Source organism: Meleagris gallopavo, chromosome 13 (assembly GCF_905368555.1).
Source record: "Meleagris gallopavo chromosome 13, MGAL_WU_HG_1.1, whole genome shotgun sequence".
NCBI classification, from domain to species: domain Eukaryota; kingdom Metazoa; phylum Chordata; class Aves; order Galliformes; family Phasianidae; genus Meleagris; species Meleagris gallopavo.
The window spans coordinates 10,186,582-10,202,851 of NC_139416.1; the positions used below are offsets into that span (position 1 = coordinate 10,186,582).

Genomic DNA, 16,270 nt, shown 5'->3' on the forward strand with positions numbered 1-16,270 from the left:
TCCTTGCAGAAAGCTCATCCCATGATCAGCCCAGGTTCTGTACATTTGTATTTAAGTAGTCCTGTTACTTCATAATGACAGACTGCTTGTTACAATTGTTACAACAATCTTGTATGAAACAGGGCTCCATTGCTCTATATATCCATTTCCTTTTCAGCTTGTCAAAAAGGTAAAACACATCATGTTTTTGTTTTGAAATACCCTAATATAAACGAAGTATGTTTCAGAACAAAGTTAAACTTCAATTTGGGAATGAGTCTCAAATCTTCCTCATTAGTTTTGTTGGAAAATCAAGTACTCATGTAACATTTTGTTGGGAAAAGTAATAAGTAAGAATCTAGAAAAGAAAAGCTAACATTTACAAACATAGGCGACTGTTATTTGTTCTGTGTTCCCAAATTGTAGGAGAACCACATGAGAATCTTTCAGTAAGAAAAATACTGTAACTCATTTGCCTACATAGCTGCTAACGCCTCAACTAGCAGATTGCATCAGAGCAGATGCATTTGTCATACAAAATCTAAGGATATCACAATGCTGCTGTGTTAAATTGAAGACTGCCGCCTATCAAATATCTCCTCTAGAACCACTTCTACCACAACACTACACACCAGGTAAGTAATGGATAATGCTTGACTCGACAGTTTTCCTTCTCACTGCTCTCTGCCCTTCTGATCACTTGTTGCATTTTGTTTGGTTTCTTTTTGCATCAGTCCCCATTCGCCACCTCATTTGGCACTGCTCGTAAGTACTCAGAATACAAAGATTCAGGTCTGACAGGGATCCTCATGAAGTAGCAAAACAGATCAATAGATACTAATGATCCTTCTTATGCAATGCATTCTAATTTGTACGCAACTCTAGCAATGGAGCCTAACGAAGTACTAAGATTTTCTAGATAATAATTAGTGAATTAGTGTTCTTAGCTTATTATAGAAGGTATCAAATATAGAGTTAGGTTGTTAAGAAAGACCATAAATTTAGCTTGTACATAAGTGAAAGAGAATTTCATTGCATAATGCTAGTTACAAGCAGTCACACAAAAGAGCTTTTCCTTCATTTTTTTTCCTCTGTAAAAAGCAAACAAGAGCTAGGTACTGCGTGCACTAAAATTGTGCATCACTACAGAACTCCAACAATGTGATTTTGAGCAAGGAAATTACTATGTTGGACAGGATTGGATTTAATTTAGATTTGTGCTAGACTAACGAGGTAATCTTGGGTTACAGCTAGGTCAGAAAAAAGACCAGAAGAATATCTAGTCCTTGACCCAACTCTAATTAATATAAATTTTACCTAAGCAGGAATAAAACAATTTGACTTAGTTGGAAAGTACTACGGCCATTCCCTTGATTTCCTGGCTTTATTTTTTCTTTGTCAATTACTCAGTTTTCTGAATCTTTACAGCACAGGTAGCACCACACTTCACCTTCAGTCAAACACCTGCCATCACTCCTGCTCCAAGCACAGGGAAACAGGCTGGAAGTGTCATGGTCCTCAATTTTACAAAAAGAGTTCTGCTGAACAGTAAGACTACAATTGCATGAAGCTCTTAAGTACTTCAGAATTCATGGCGGGGTAATACCTTATCCGCAGAAACACAGCTAAACTTTGTCAATATTCACTATCTTTAAACTAATAAACCATAAATTGGTTAAAGACAAATCATGTCATCATCACCTGTTCCTCTCCTGTCCTTCCCAGAATCTCATATCAACTCCAGTTATCAGAATTTGTGACCATTATCATAATATCTATATATCAGAAGTAATCTCTGCTCATAAGGAAAAAAGACATTTCACATAAAAAGCAATAAGTTGAATAACACAGCAGGATTTTCATGAAAGTATTTTAATTGATAACAGGACTGCTTCTTTCTGAGATGCAAGTTCAGCATTAATATTTAAAGTCATTACAACAGCTTTATAACTTCAGGAAAATCTCTAGAGCCAAATCTGCAGTAGCCTTGCACAGGCCTAGAGAGTACAGGAATAGTCTAAGCATTTTTCTAGGCAAAAAGAACAGAATTGTGGTAATGACAGAGTGTACACAAAGTGACTCTTGGATAGCCTTCTGCATGTATTGACAAAAACACTGGCATTCCTTCTGCATTACAGCTACAGGACTAGTAATGTAGCAAAATATTTCTGAAACAACCAAGTTCTGAGGACACACTGTTGCATAAATATCGGAATATTTCAGTTGCAGAAATTCATTACTTCATTACTATCACGTTCTTAGTTATTCCTTGCATCTTATGATCCACAGGTGGATTACACAGCTAAATGGAAACTTAATTCAAACTTATTTCAGTTACAATGCTCAATTTCTCAACAAAGGTTTTGTAAGGAACCATTTAAGAGAAGATTGTTGCTTTTGAATACTTTTATGTCAGGCATGGTACAGCAGAAAACTTGAGACATCTCATCACAAAAGACGCTGTGTTACTAGCAAAATCTTTAAGAACTTTGTTTTTGCTGAGGTGAAAAAAAGAACTTACTCAACAAAACAAAGTCTTTTTCATTTGCTTCTCATTTCAGTAATGCCTTTTCAAAGCATGAATGACTGCAATAAACTATTACTTTTTATAAGAAACCACACCTATTGAGTTGCTACATAGGTATTAATGTGGTGACAAGAAATTATTCAAAGTAAAATTGATTTTGTAATATAAGTGTTCCATACATAACACTAGAGTTTCAGTACTTTCGCTAATAAAAGTTGTTTCATGATTTTAAATTTCTAAACATTTCAAGAACTACAAAATACATCACGTGATCTACACAATACATACATACTTCATTAGTGTTTTCAGATGAGAGATGGACCTTATGGCTCTAACAGTCCAGATGTTTTTGTGTACGTACCTCAGCAAAGGATGCGTTTCAAAATCTAAAAACTTAACCAAATAAGTCAGTTACTACAAAAGACAAGGAAGATGACGGCACCCAGGTGGAATGAGCACCACAATGATGTGGAGAGTATGGAAAAAACCTGCCTTTGGTCTGCTTACACAAGAGCTGGGTACTCCCAAAGCTCCTCACCAGCGTAACAGTCACAGCAGCAACCACTTCAATATCAGTGCTAAAGGACTTCAGAAAAATGGGATACCTGCATGGGTAAAGGTAAGTGGACAGCCTTCTGTCTCCCTATGAAATTAGTAAGGCTTCTATTATGAATATCAACAGCCTTGTGATTTCACTTGCATGGTTAACAAGTACATCTGAGAATAGATTCATCTGAGTGTTATCGAAGCTGATCTAGGTCCTGGATACGTGCCCAGACATTTATGGTGTCTGGTTTAAATTTTTATTATTATGCAATATTCTTGGTTGGTGATGACACAAAGATTTTAACCAAGTTAATCTTTCAGGATCAAAGCACTCAGCTACTTCACTTTTAAATTAAAAGATTTTTGGCCAACAGATACTGAATATGCAGAAAAATATTCATGACAAAGGATATTTAGGATCTTACCTCCTCTGTCTTTCTTTCAAGTCATTCACATGATTAACTGCTAGGTGTTGACTCAATTATTCCTAATCTGGATCAATCGGCTATATGGCCTGTTTTATGTCCTATTTAATGAACCTTCTGAACGGAAATTAGGGAACACATTTTCTTTAACTTATATTTGTGACGTTCTATTCTTTCAGTCAACTTCAGCATATTTTCTAAAACTTAATTTTAAAAGATTCAGCCATACAATATGAAATAGACTACTCACAAATGATTTTATTTCTTACATTAAGTATAGTATAAAGTTAAACATTTCAGAATTTGTTACAAACAATGTAAATAGCTTCCTGACAGAGTCTGGATGGAAAATGTGTTTTACAAGTTTGTTAAGTAAGTCTAGCATTAAAATCATGTAATGTGCACTGGCAAATCCATAGAAAGCTGGACTAATTTAAAAGTGCGAAAGAAATGGAATTTTAAGCAATAAACCCTTCCCACAGGTGCATTTTCCTACTGCTTTCACTCAAATCCATTTAAAACAGGCTAATGCTAAATCAAAATAAGTCAATCAAACTGAAATAAGAGTGGGTTGCACTGACTTAACTGTAACAGTGCTAATCAATGTGTGAGTGAAACCTGACTGTTACGTCTGGTTTCTGCAGTAAGACCTTATGTACGTAGGTTGCTCTGTAAGTAATGCCTCCTAATTAACTTCTTTTGTCAAGTTTTAGTTTCCATTTTTTAGTATTTAAATATTTCATGTGAAAGTCACTAAAACAGCTGAAGAGCCATAGAACTCTAATTACTAAAAACAGATACATGCCTAAATTTCTTATGGTTTCAAGTATGTAGAATAAAATTCAACTTCAGAGAGAGGCAAAGTGCCAGCAAATTACACACTTTCATTAGAAGGATGGGAAAAAAGGCAGGGCTAATGTACAAGAGAAGAGAGTGCAGCACTCAAACAAAAAACCTGGTACTCACTCTGCATTTACTCAAACATCTTAGCATTTCCAGGAACACTACTTCTCTAAAATCATAAAACCTAAACATTTCTAATAAGATTATCACCAAACTACTTGCTATGTCTTCAATAATACCAGTACTACAATTACTTATAATGCATTTCATACACATGCTTTTATTCACATGTCAGCACTCTGTCACTCCCTCTAGTGGGTAAGAAATGCAGCTCAAATGGAAATATCAGATTTTCATACAAGAAAGAGATATTCCAGCAGCTACACCAAAAGCAAGAACATTGGCTAGAACACAAGTCTTCCATCACAGCTATAAAGAGAGCCAATAATTCATTCTATTAGAAAATGTATTTTCTAGCCCTGTTGTTTACTTTGCTGTTTCAGGTTTCCAGTTATGAAGAAAAGAACTGCAATGAATGGAAATACTGTTGCAGCAAGAAACGCACTTATTTCTAGCTTACTCTCATTTCCAGCAGCATGGTAGTTTTAGTTCTCAGCTCAAATGCAAGCCTTGCCAGCCAGCAATTATTTTCCACATATTTTCAGATGTGATTTCCTTTGCATATATGGGCTGATTACTAAGTTCAAATAGTATCGAATCCTGTCTCTTCTCCTACCAAATAACTTGATCCCTCTGTTTCATTTGAAAGCTTGACAATTCCAACACAATTCCAACAATTAAGTTTACAAGACCCATCATTATATAATGGAAGGAGACAAATAAAGTTAACTGCATCCTTGATTTTTTTTTCTGCTACATATATTAAAAAAATCTGTATACGTAACAGAACTATAGAGTACTGCCAAAAGGAAAAATAAACTGGAAGAACAGGTAAATAGAAAAAAAAAAGTGTTATATGCATTTTTCTGTATACATTACACTCTAATGTATTATTATTACCTTCTAATGCACATATCCAAATAACTTAGCTAGAGAAAAAAAGCATCAGTTTGCTCTATATGATGCTAATTTCTTTTTCATAGGAACAACTTTCCATTCATAGATACATTTTAGTCTTTTTAATTGATTTAAGTCACTAACTGATCCTAAGGTATAAGATGCCTCAAGCAAAGCATTGTCATGCTCATTTACAGCACATTAAGGTAAACTAAGAATAACATATCAAAACTTGAACTGAAATTATTTTATATTTGTTAGATTATTGTAATTTAGAACAATGAGTAAATGGTACACTGAACCACACTGTACAGAGAATGACTGGCAATTACATTACTTGAAAGACTGTTGCCAGAACAGAATTGTTAAATAACACATTTCTAAGAAAGTGACATTTTAAAAAAAGACAAAGGCATATATTCTGCACCAAAATCTAATGCTGCTGTCATCAACAACCCAACAAAAGCTAGAGCTACCTAAAATGGAAATGAAAATGTAATGTATGGAAATATTCTCTTATAAAATCTCCTTAGGCTTCACATGTATTAATGTATTAGTTTGCAAACATTAAGATCAAAGGCAAAGCAACAAATACATCCTAAAAAGTTTTTAGTCAGATTTTTATTAACGATATACAAGTAGCAAGGCATAAAAAATTAATATGTTCAAGCCTTGAAATGTCAAGTGTAATGATCTCTAGCTCTGCTTACCTCCTTTGCTTTTTGTTTCAGTCTAGCTTGCTCTGGGTCCTCTTGCCTTGAGCGACTCTACATGTTAAAAAAAAAAAATGGGGAAAAAAGGTTAACAGATGGTTTAAGAACCCCTCATCTGTTGCAGTAAGTTAAAAGATAGCAAAGAAAGAGGAACAAGACACAAGGTGTCAAATATGGGATACTTAAATTCACAGGGGTGCAATTTCAAATGCACAGGCCTCACCAAAAAGACTGTTAAATACTTAGTTGTAAGCAAAATCTACTTGACATTTAAATTTAAAAGCAAACAAAACCAACACCTTTATGTATCTTTCAATTCTAAAGTTTCCATACAGATTTTGATTTCAATTACTTAATACAAACAAATTAAAGCGTCTGAGAGCAGAACCTTTTCCCAATATCTGATCTTTTTAATTTAATTGTTAGTGAGTGAGGGAGTTATTTTAAAATAATTTACTGTTTGCAACTTTTTTTTTTTTTCCAGCTGTTGGTAGAGAATGTGTTGGAAACAGTTTTAATGTTGTTCTTCCAAACAACAAACCTTCAGAAATAAAGACAATACAATTTGTATGAAATTACAGAGGTAGATATCATGCATTATTATGCTTCTTCAATTGCACAATTTGTCAGTATTTAGGAGTTCCACAAAAAAATCTGTTGTCCCAGGTACTTGAAAGATTTTATAGTTTTATTTCAGTCTTTGTTTCAGATTTAAATTGATGATCTTTAGATAAGTCCTAAAAGAACACTTTCTTTGCTCTCTCCTTTCTCTGCTTCTCAAAGTTGAAGACAGACCTGAAACTTGAGAAGAGTATTAAACTGTAAACCTACACATACTCAATTTTTTTTCCTTTCATTTTAATTTTCATAATATATTACGTTCACAAGTGACAAATACATGAACCAGACCAGTTGAAGATATGTTTTAAGGGTAGCGGGATGTGATGCTGCAGACATACCTGGAGAGTCTCGTTATCATTTCAGAGTGAGAGTAATAATGACTGATTTCTCTACCCTTTTTCTTGTGCTTTTATTTACTTATTTATATTTGAGATTACTTTTTTTTCTGCTAATATGGCACACACATACAACACAAATGGTAAAGAAAACTCAAACAAGCAGGAGATTTTTAGAAAACATGCACAGTGCAAGAGTCAAATGTGTTAGCTGCATTTTCCAGTGCTACCTACCAGTGATTTTGTGCCTGTTAACATAAAAGGTAGTTTGACAGGACAGTGTCTGTAGTAAAGCAATGAGATATCAAAAACTGTAGATAGCTGATGACTGAATTAGACTCTCGTGTTATAGTTACGCCAACAAGGAAAGAAACAACTTTATGTAGACAGGTTCCTTTGAAGTGTTGTGGTCAGACAAAAAGAAAAATGCAGAAATGCAGGCAACCTGATCTAGTTACTGTTTAAAGAACAAAAAGACACGTTCATTAAATACATGGACATGCCAGAGAGCTGGGACTCGTAGAGCAATTACTTGGAACTTGACTATGCTTATACCTATTCAGGGTGGGGAGAGATGGATGAGTTCCTTCTCTAGGAGATGGACTTCACTATTTAAGATCTAGGCTGAATCAGGTCCTTGCTCTGTCATTTTCTGATGACAGTTCAATCACTGCGTGCCTCAGTTTCTCCAGTGTGATGTTTGGGAAATCAGCTTTAGTTCTTTCATGACTTTTTGATGATAAATTTATAGAAGTACAATGAACTTCTGTTGCTTTCTGAACCTCACAGAGAAGGGAGTACAGAAATACAAAGTGTATTCATACTACTACATGAAGCTGAATCATTTGCCAAATGCAAAGCACAAGTTAAAAGCATTTCAGCTGAAGGAGAAAGCATGGAGTCCTCAGAGAATCAAGCTGAGACTTATAATAATGTTACCAAGTTTCTATAAGAAAGTGACAGAATCCTGGAAAACATACCAGATCTGTGTTGCATTCAGGGACACTAGGAGAAAAAAAAAAATCAAAGCAACAGATACAAAGTAACATCTACATTTCCTGTCTCCATCAGTGAAGGAAAAACTCAGAAAGTGCAAGTTTTTTATAAAAGTGTTTTTTGTTGTTGTTGTTTTCTTTACATTTAAAGATTATTTCCGTGCTTTCTTTCTTTGTTTTCAGGAACTGACCAAATAAAAGTAGACCTGGACATCAGGATAGCAGACTTTTTATACAAAAAAATAAATAACAAATTGCTACATAGGTGAAAATGAGCATTCAGATGCTGAGTGACATAAAACACAGAAATTTCATCACTAATGGAGTTTTAAAATACCAGGTGATGTTAGATATCAAAATGCAGACTAAAAAGTGGGTTTAGAACTACTTTTACATTCAGGATAATGCAATGAGTTTCTGGTTATTCCTTTAACCCTTATGAAATGTTCTTTTCTAAGAGCTCAAGCTAGCTCTTGCTTCAAATAGGTAGAATTCCAACTTTATACTGGATGTGTCATTTCTGTTGTAAGTACCATATTAATAAAATTAAGCAATTTCAAGTGTCATTTTATGTTTGTTGTTTTTTGGGTTTTTCTCTTTCTGTGTATGTGTTCAAATAAATGCTAATATGGTTTTTCCAACAGATTGTTTAAAATAAAATGTGCTCCTGCAGACTACTGCGTCGGCTTGAAAATCAGTAAGCCAGTGAAATAAAATCAGCATACAAAAACTAAAATGTGTTAAAGGAAAAGAAAAAGGATAAGCAATAACAATTGTATTAATTCTTCATTTTATGATCTAATGTAACTCACAAAAGGCTTCTTCAATGCTGAGTAACACAGATTAAAGCAAATAGAAGCAAACGAAAATGTCAAACTTAATAGAGGTGGCTAGATAAGCTTTAAAAATGTCACTGGCTTCTCTTTACACTCCATTCCACACGTAAGCATCTTTTGCTTCCTCTGAAGAGTTTGAACAATTTTGCTGCTATTCAGCTCTTGCAGTGCCTGCATCTCTCCTGTTATTTTTATTCACCAATTACTTTAATACTTTACACTTACTTTCATCAAGCTACTAGCTAATTGTTCCTTTCTTTTAATTCTAGTTTCAATTTTCTCTACTAATTCATCTCATACTGTTGAGTTTGTCTTCCTTTCTCCTTTAGCACTAACCTCCAAAAAACTAATATGCTGCATCTCAATTGATTTGTAAAAAAAAAAAAAAAAAAAAAAAAAAGATTTTCACAAAATCCTTTAAGGCACCAATGTCTCCACCATGTTTCCTCTAAAGCTTCAGAAACCCCCACCTGTCACAAACCCAGACCCCTCTACCCAAACACTTCCAAAGAGTTCATCGTGACTCTTTTCCTTCCCCCACTCTATTCTTCATCTCCATATCTGTAAATAATGAAAGCTGGATTCATGCAATACATTTTCATGTTGGTGAATAAACATCCTTAGAAGCAAGCTCGCTTCCCATAGTAATTTTAGAGAAACCTAGGACTGATCATAACCAGATAACGTACTTTTAAATACATTAAATGATGTCTCCTACTGAGAATGTATCCACCAAGCCAGGTTTGTTAACATTTCTCCCAAACAAGGTACTTTCATTAGACCAGACCGGCTGATATTTTAATCGTTAACAACGAAAGTGCTTTGTGTTAGAGAACTTGCTATCTTATTTAACTGAAAACTGCATAGATCACATTAGCTCTATGGAAATAGCAGACTTTGAAAGTATGAAAAGCAGCATACGTTAAATGTGTGCATTCAAAGCATATTAGAAACACGGGGTTTCATTTACATGTTGCAAAACTAATGTTCCAAACCTCAGCTTTTCTCCTTGCTTGTGTTAAGGAATAATGCCACAAAAACAGACATCTAGTTACACACACAACAGTGTAGTTTTAAGAAGTGGGCTTCATATTTCTTACAATTGTCTTACATTAGAAATCAAAAGTATTTTTAAAGGAATATCTATACGACTTCAGTGTAATACGGCAACAATTATTTTTAAAGCTGAAGGACACCTGCATCTGATGCTCTGAACAATTATTCCATTTTTTGTTGTCATTTGCAATGTTAAAGTTGCACTATTGTTACATCTTTTTCCCCACTAAAAACAAAAGGTTTCTCTTAGATTTAGAATAACTGTGATGTCTGCTAAATCCCTGAAAAACTCTCAGGGTCTCCATTCCTAAATACTTGCCTGTTGTCTGATCACCAAAATCTGATCCCAGTTAAGGTACTCACACCTCTTCTCCCCCTACCCAATACATGTCCTGGGAGTCGTTAATTCTTCAAATTCATCTTCTTTCATTAAATAAAGTGAAGAGTCACAACTGCAGGTGCTGTACTATTGAGAGTCACTGCTGTGCCAACAGTTTCAATTTTAAACCTATTTTTCCCCATTGATGACATTAGAACTTCACCCACGGCTGTACCAGCTTATAACTTTCACTTTTAATTAAAGAAATTAAATTGGCAACATGAAACACTTTGCTTTCACATTAGCTTTGTTAATAAAAAGTGAGAGTTAAAAGCAGCATAGCTGAGGGTAAAACCCTGTTTTGAGCTACGACCACAGTGAGGAAGATTGCAAGAGTGCAGGTCTAAAAGAAGATTCATTTTAAAATCATTAAAATTGAAGTAACAAATTTTTTAAAATTGAGAAAATTATCTCAACGCAATAATTCACTCTTTGCTCTCCTCTCATCAGAATTGAGTTACAAGTTTCAGTTCAGAAAGCGCTTCATCTCACAAAAAGCTGCATTACATCTACTGTAGTCTCAGAAGAGAAGGAAAGGATTAAATTGGCATGACGACTGAACTCATCTCTCACTCAGGGAGACAGGCCCTTCAAGTAACGACAGGAGGTGCACGTGACAGTGCTCTGTAAGGAAATCTGCACGGCCAAATTTCAACGATCTCTCTCCAACAAAAAGTAAAAAAGCACCTTCAACCTACTGCACTATCAAAATCTCCATCATCCATAAATGTTGCTTAACTGTGCAAACACCACCAAGCAATTTTTCAGTTTACTTACTGATACCATTCATAGAATAGAGGCCACACTCCTATGATAGCTGTAGTTATATTTTAAAACCCAAAACTAGATAGGCCTGTGCTATTAATACAGAATACTGATAATAGACCACAAACTCCTTTCTGCTGCCAGAAATACTTCCGTTATTACACTCGAATCAGAACCTCATTCTATTTGACACACACAACCTACGTTTTCCAGTTTAGGAAATCGCCATGAAAGCAGCAAGGATGAATCACTATGAAAGCATCTTTTACTACAGCAAGACATGTGCCTTGTGTTTTCAGAAAGTCCACACAACAAACACCACGTCAAATGGAAAGGTAAGCTCCTCAAGTTATTTCAGTCTGGCTTTTGACCTTTCTGCTGTCTTAAGACTTCCCTTAGCTTCTTTTCTGATTTCCCATATCAACCACCAAAGACAGATTCAAAAGACCTTTGCCTCTGCATACAGTGGAAACAATGGCCAGTGGCTTCGTATTAGGAAAACAAACAAGGAGAAAGAGGTGACTCTCCAAAATAGTTTATTTAAAGAGACTGCACTCCACATGTGTGTATGTATATATACACACAAGATAGCCCTTCCTTGTGTCATTATTCCTTTACCCTATTATTTACATAACAGGAAGAAAATCCAAAAGTAATGATAATCAAGGCAGTCGTAGTACCTCCCCATACAGCTTCTGTATTTAAATCATCACATCTGGTGAAACAGGAGTTGTTCCACCAGATGGCAACTGTGGATCTGACAGTTCTGGGGACCAATATATCATCTTTAAGCACTATAAGTAGAAAAAGTATCACTAGAAAGTAAATTAGAGAAATGTTTTGGGCCATACATTCTAGGTTGGTACACATGTTATCAGACATGATGCAAAGGTCCTCAAAGCAGAAGTCCTGTTCAAAATTTTTAAGTGTTTAATTAAAAATAAACAGTATATTGCAATAACTTTTTAAAAGTTCCTGAAGCCTTACTTTTTTCTTTGGTCTCTCCATCTGACTTTATCTCTCGTTCCTCCCAAGACACCTCCTGCAGCAAAATCCACCCCACCAGGGTACTTATGAATTCTACACTCATATCTTACAGTAGTAGCTGAAAATACAGTTGCAGGTCAATCAGAACACAATATTCCCTTTGTCAGTATTTTATTCTTCATGAACACGTGTACTTGGTTGCTAAAGAGGCTTCACAAACTAAATACTTAAAAAAGAACTTTCACTAAGCAAGTTAAACCTGTATATGCTGTTCCATACCTAGACAACAGACTAGGTACCACAAGCAGGCAATTTCAAAACTTTTCCTAAAATTATTCTGCTGAGTATCTTTAACAAACATTGAAAAATAACGTGCTAAAACATGTACAGGATTAAAAAAAAAAATCACTGTCTAAAAGGCATATTAAGCAGCAGTAGCTTTTACACTGTTGGTTGTTTTTTTTTTTTATATATGATTTTTAGATTTAAGCGCTTATAGAAAAATAAGCAGAAGCAGAAATTTCATCTTAAAATCCCAAGGTTTCTAACTTTCAGATACACAATACTATCAAGATGACAAAAGTGCCCTGATCTGTGAAACAATCTCTTTGCATAAGAGGTATTTCAGTCTCCAGAACCAGTTTAATCATTACCCTCTTTGCAAGCACAAATAGCAATCAGCATACCACAAACAGACATGAAACGTTTTCTGGTCTGTATCACCAGTTACCAGAGGAGATGAGGTAGATTTTAACTGTGTCCATTTAATAACTGTTTCATTGCAATTACTGCATCCTCTCCACAAAGTATTCAACTCAAACAACTAAGGATGTGAAAAAAGACCAGAAAGACCAAAAAATCCTGGCTAAGGATTTAGTATGTAGGAATTCAGAATAAAGATCACAAGAGTTCTCTCTGTTGATGTACAGAAGACCCTGCATTTCAGCAGCAACCTAGATTCTGAGGAAATAATGAACAATGTATTGTTTAGAATAAAAAGCTGTAATTTGAACATGCTTTGTCAAACTATGTTCTATGTGAGTTTTGAAAGAGGTGATCAATCCATGGGAACAGCATGGCAGAGAGCAGACACACGCTCCAGAAAAGACAGATGCTATCATTCTAAGTTCAATTCAAAGCTGGCATTTAACACTTAAATCCCAACACCACATAAGCACCTTTCAAAGGTTTCATAATATCTTCAATTTCTCTTCCTAAACATTAATGCTGGTAAATCAGCATTTTTCTTCCATGGTTACTTTGTGGTTTTTGTTTCTTTTCCATCATACATATTTTTTCTAGTATAAAATGTCTTTATGTCTAGCTGTCTGGTTATAAAGCTGATTTACATGCGCATTATGTTAATGAAAATGATTTCTTCAAGTCATGTAAAAGACTCTCCTTCAAAGTTTTTTGGTGTAATAATTTGAATTTGCTCTATAATCTATTAGAATCAAACTTATTGTTAATGTATTTATTTCCTAAAACTCCCATGAAGTCAAGATAACATTAACTCAAACTAAAAGAAAAAGAATCCAGAAAACATGGCATCACAAGTTTGGAAGTGCTAACATCTAATCCAGCCCTTAGATCAACTTGCATGCAACTTTGTCCAGTTGGTGAAATGTTTTTAAACTAAAGACTACTGAACTGTATTCTCCTCAATGTCCATTAAAAAAAAAAAAAAAGAGAGAGAAAAAAGAGAAAGACTTCAAAAATCAACAAACAAAAAAAGACACAGAGAAACAAAGCATGATACATCAAGATGTATTCATTCAATGTAGAAAATGAAATACACAAAAAAAGCATTAAAAATGAAAAATGTCTCTGCTTCCACCTTAGCATTTAAAAGGCATATATATCTTCTGTGGAAAACTGTGGAATACCTAAAAATGTGAACGATTATAAATTAAGAAAGAAAACAGAACAGATAAAAGAAAGATGAAAACAGTCAAATTCAGAAACATTTTTCTGAAATTAGCAAGTCAGGTCCTGTTGTTGGGTTGGCTTTTTTTGTTGTTGTTGTTGCTTTTAAGTTTGCAAATGGAAAGGTCTTTTAATAACACAAAGTTTTACTGCTGAACACTGAGTTGTGCCATATAAACTCTTTAGAATATACAATAAACAATTCAGTGAAAATGTAAAACAATGGATGAATAACTCAGAATAAATAAGGAATAAACTTATTTGTAATTTGATTAATCAGTAATACAATTACAGTTGCAGTTTTGGATAGGAATTTATCTAGAGATATGAAAGGCATTGTCTCCCATAGTCTCAAGAATCCACCATATTCAGAATTATATCTTCCTGAGAATGCACGAGCATTCCAGCCAGCTAGGTGTGCTGTCAAACAGAAATATTTCTTTGGTATATGTAATGCTGTAATGCGATGGAAAGTATAGCAATAATAGTGGGATGGCAAATGAGGTGAAGCCCAAAGGAAGCAGCCATAGATGTAGAAATGAAGGAAGAAAATATGCTTACCTTTGGAAGGCCTCAGGTAGGCAGGGATCTCCAGAGAGATACCCTCACCTCCACTGTCAACCCTTAAATGAGGGCTGGGAAGGGGTGTATCCTGACTTCACCCCTTCTGATCACACAAGTGCACTGCATGCACTGAGCTCCCCTGGGTTGGCCCTGCCTTCCCACCAGGTGCTCAATCACTGCTTCAGGCTGTGACTCAGCATTTCTGCTACAGTTTAAGAAACAAAAACTGTTCCAGAAACAGATTTCAAGAGATTAAGTAATTGTTTGAAGATTACGAATTGCTAAATAATTTTAAAAAATAGAATAAATAAGATACCTTGGCAGCCTTTAGCAAGATTTCCCTCTCTTGTTCATCTTTCCTTTGCTTTTCTAAACGTTCCAACTGTTCAAAAAACTTCAATTGTGATCGGACATCTGTAGCTTGTTCATACCACTCATCATCCTATAAAGAACAATATTTTATGAAAACAGGCATTTTCATCAAGACTGAGTGCATACATTAAAATCTTTCTACAGTACTAACAACAAAAAAATATTAAGCTTGGTGCAATGAAGCCAGCCGCCTACATGCTTTTGTATTAGTTTAACAATTACTAGCAATTTTCTTTATTAAAAAAAAAAGTAACTCATTTCTAATAGTAAAACATATTTGACTTACCTGAATTTCAAACTGGTTTGCAGTTTTTTATTACAATTCTCCTTCTGGTTTAAGATATCTAAACTATTCCAATTTTCTCCAAGAATACAATCACTAACAATAGTATCAGAATAACTTGAAATCTTTTTTTTAAAGAGAATACTGTTTAATTACAGTGAAGAATTTAATAGTTGAATTCTTTAGTTGCTGACTTAAGACAAATTAGTAGCTCTTCCCTCTAATCTGAAAACAGTTTTATCCCTGTCTTATCATTATATTCTTTAAGTTAAACATCTAAAGTTTTGTGCTAAAAGTTTTAAATGGCAAGCATAGAAGTATTAGTATCTCACACAGTCAAAGACATGTATAGCTACTGCAGATTCCTAAATATTGAAGCAATTTTGGACCAATCAGCGGTTATCCTGGTCAAAAGAGAAGGCATGAATCAACAGTCTTGTTCACAGAAGGTGAGCAGAAATAGCTTAACAGGTGAACCAAGCTAGACACTTCAGCATGCAAAGATGAATACAGTTTTACACACAAATTCTATGACAGAGAAGACAGGTCTGGCAAGCAGGGTCATCATCCCACTACTCTCTATGCAATGAGGTAGATAAATTTGTGATTAAAATGTGCTCTGCACATAAAATGAACACAAAACATGTACCATGTACTAAGAAAGAAAACTGTGTCAAGTTGCATCACTATATGACTATCACTATATATATCCAATAGCTTGATTTGCACACTTACTTTGTATGATTCCATGCGGTGCTGGGTTATCACTGTTACTTTTTCTATCACTGTTCTTAATCTGCTTTGTGTTGCATGGGAAATAAAAGTAACCACCTCAGCTGGCACATCAGTAATTCCTAATTTTTTAGCTAAAGCAAAGCAAAAGAAAAGAAAAGAAAATTAGCTGACCTTCCACCAAAAAAAAAAAAAAAAAAAAAAAAGCCCAACCTGTAAAGAGCACAAAGTCACAATGTTATTTTCCTGAGCATATAAATCCTTGATAGTAAATCTCTGAAGCTTTGGTGATGTATTCATTACCTCTTGAAAACAGATATGGTCACAATTTAAAGTTTGAGATAATCCAGAGTTGCTTCTTTACCCTTC

At 34.6% G+C, this 16,270-nt stretch overlaps 1 protein-coding gene across 2 annotated transcripts in view; it reads right to left on the minus strand.

The window, feature by feature from the left end:
• The window catches only part of LOC100543167 (transcription initiation factor TFIID subunit 4-like), a 132,778-nt gene that overhangs the window by 60,904 nt on the left and 55,604 nt on the right, over nt 1–16,270 (minus strand). For both annotated transcript variants that reach the window (XM_085235120.1, XM_085235119.1), the window contains exons 11-13: nt 15,905–16,035; nt 14,831–14,956; nt 6,048–6,104 (exon numbers count right to left, since the gene is read on the minus strand). In XM_085235120.1, the coding sequence (XP_085091246.1) occupies nt 6,048–6,104; nt 14,831–14,956; nt 15,905–16,035 (314 nt within the window). The remainder of the gene's footprint in view (nt 1–6,047; nt 6,105–14,830; nt 14,957–15,904; nt 16,036–16,270) is intronic.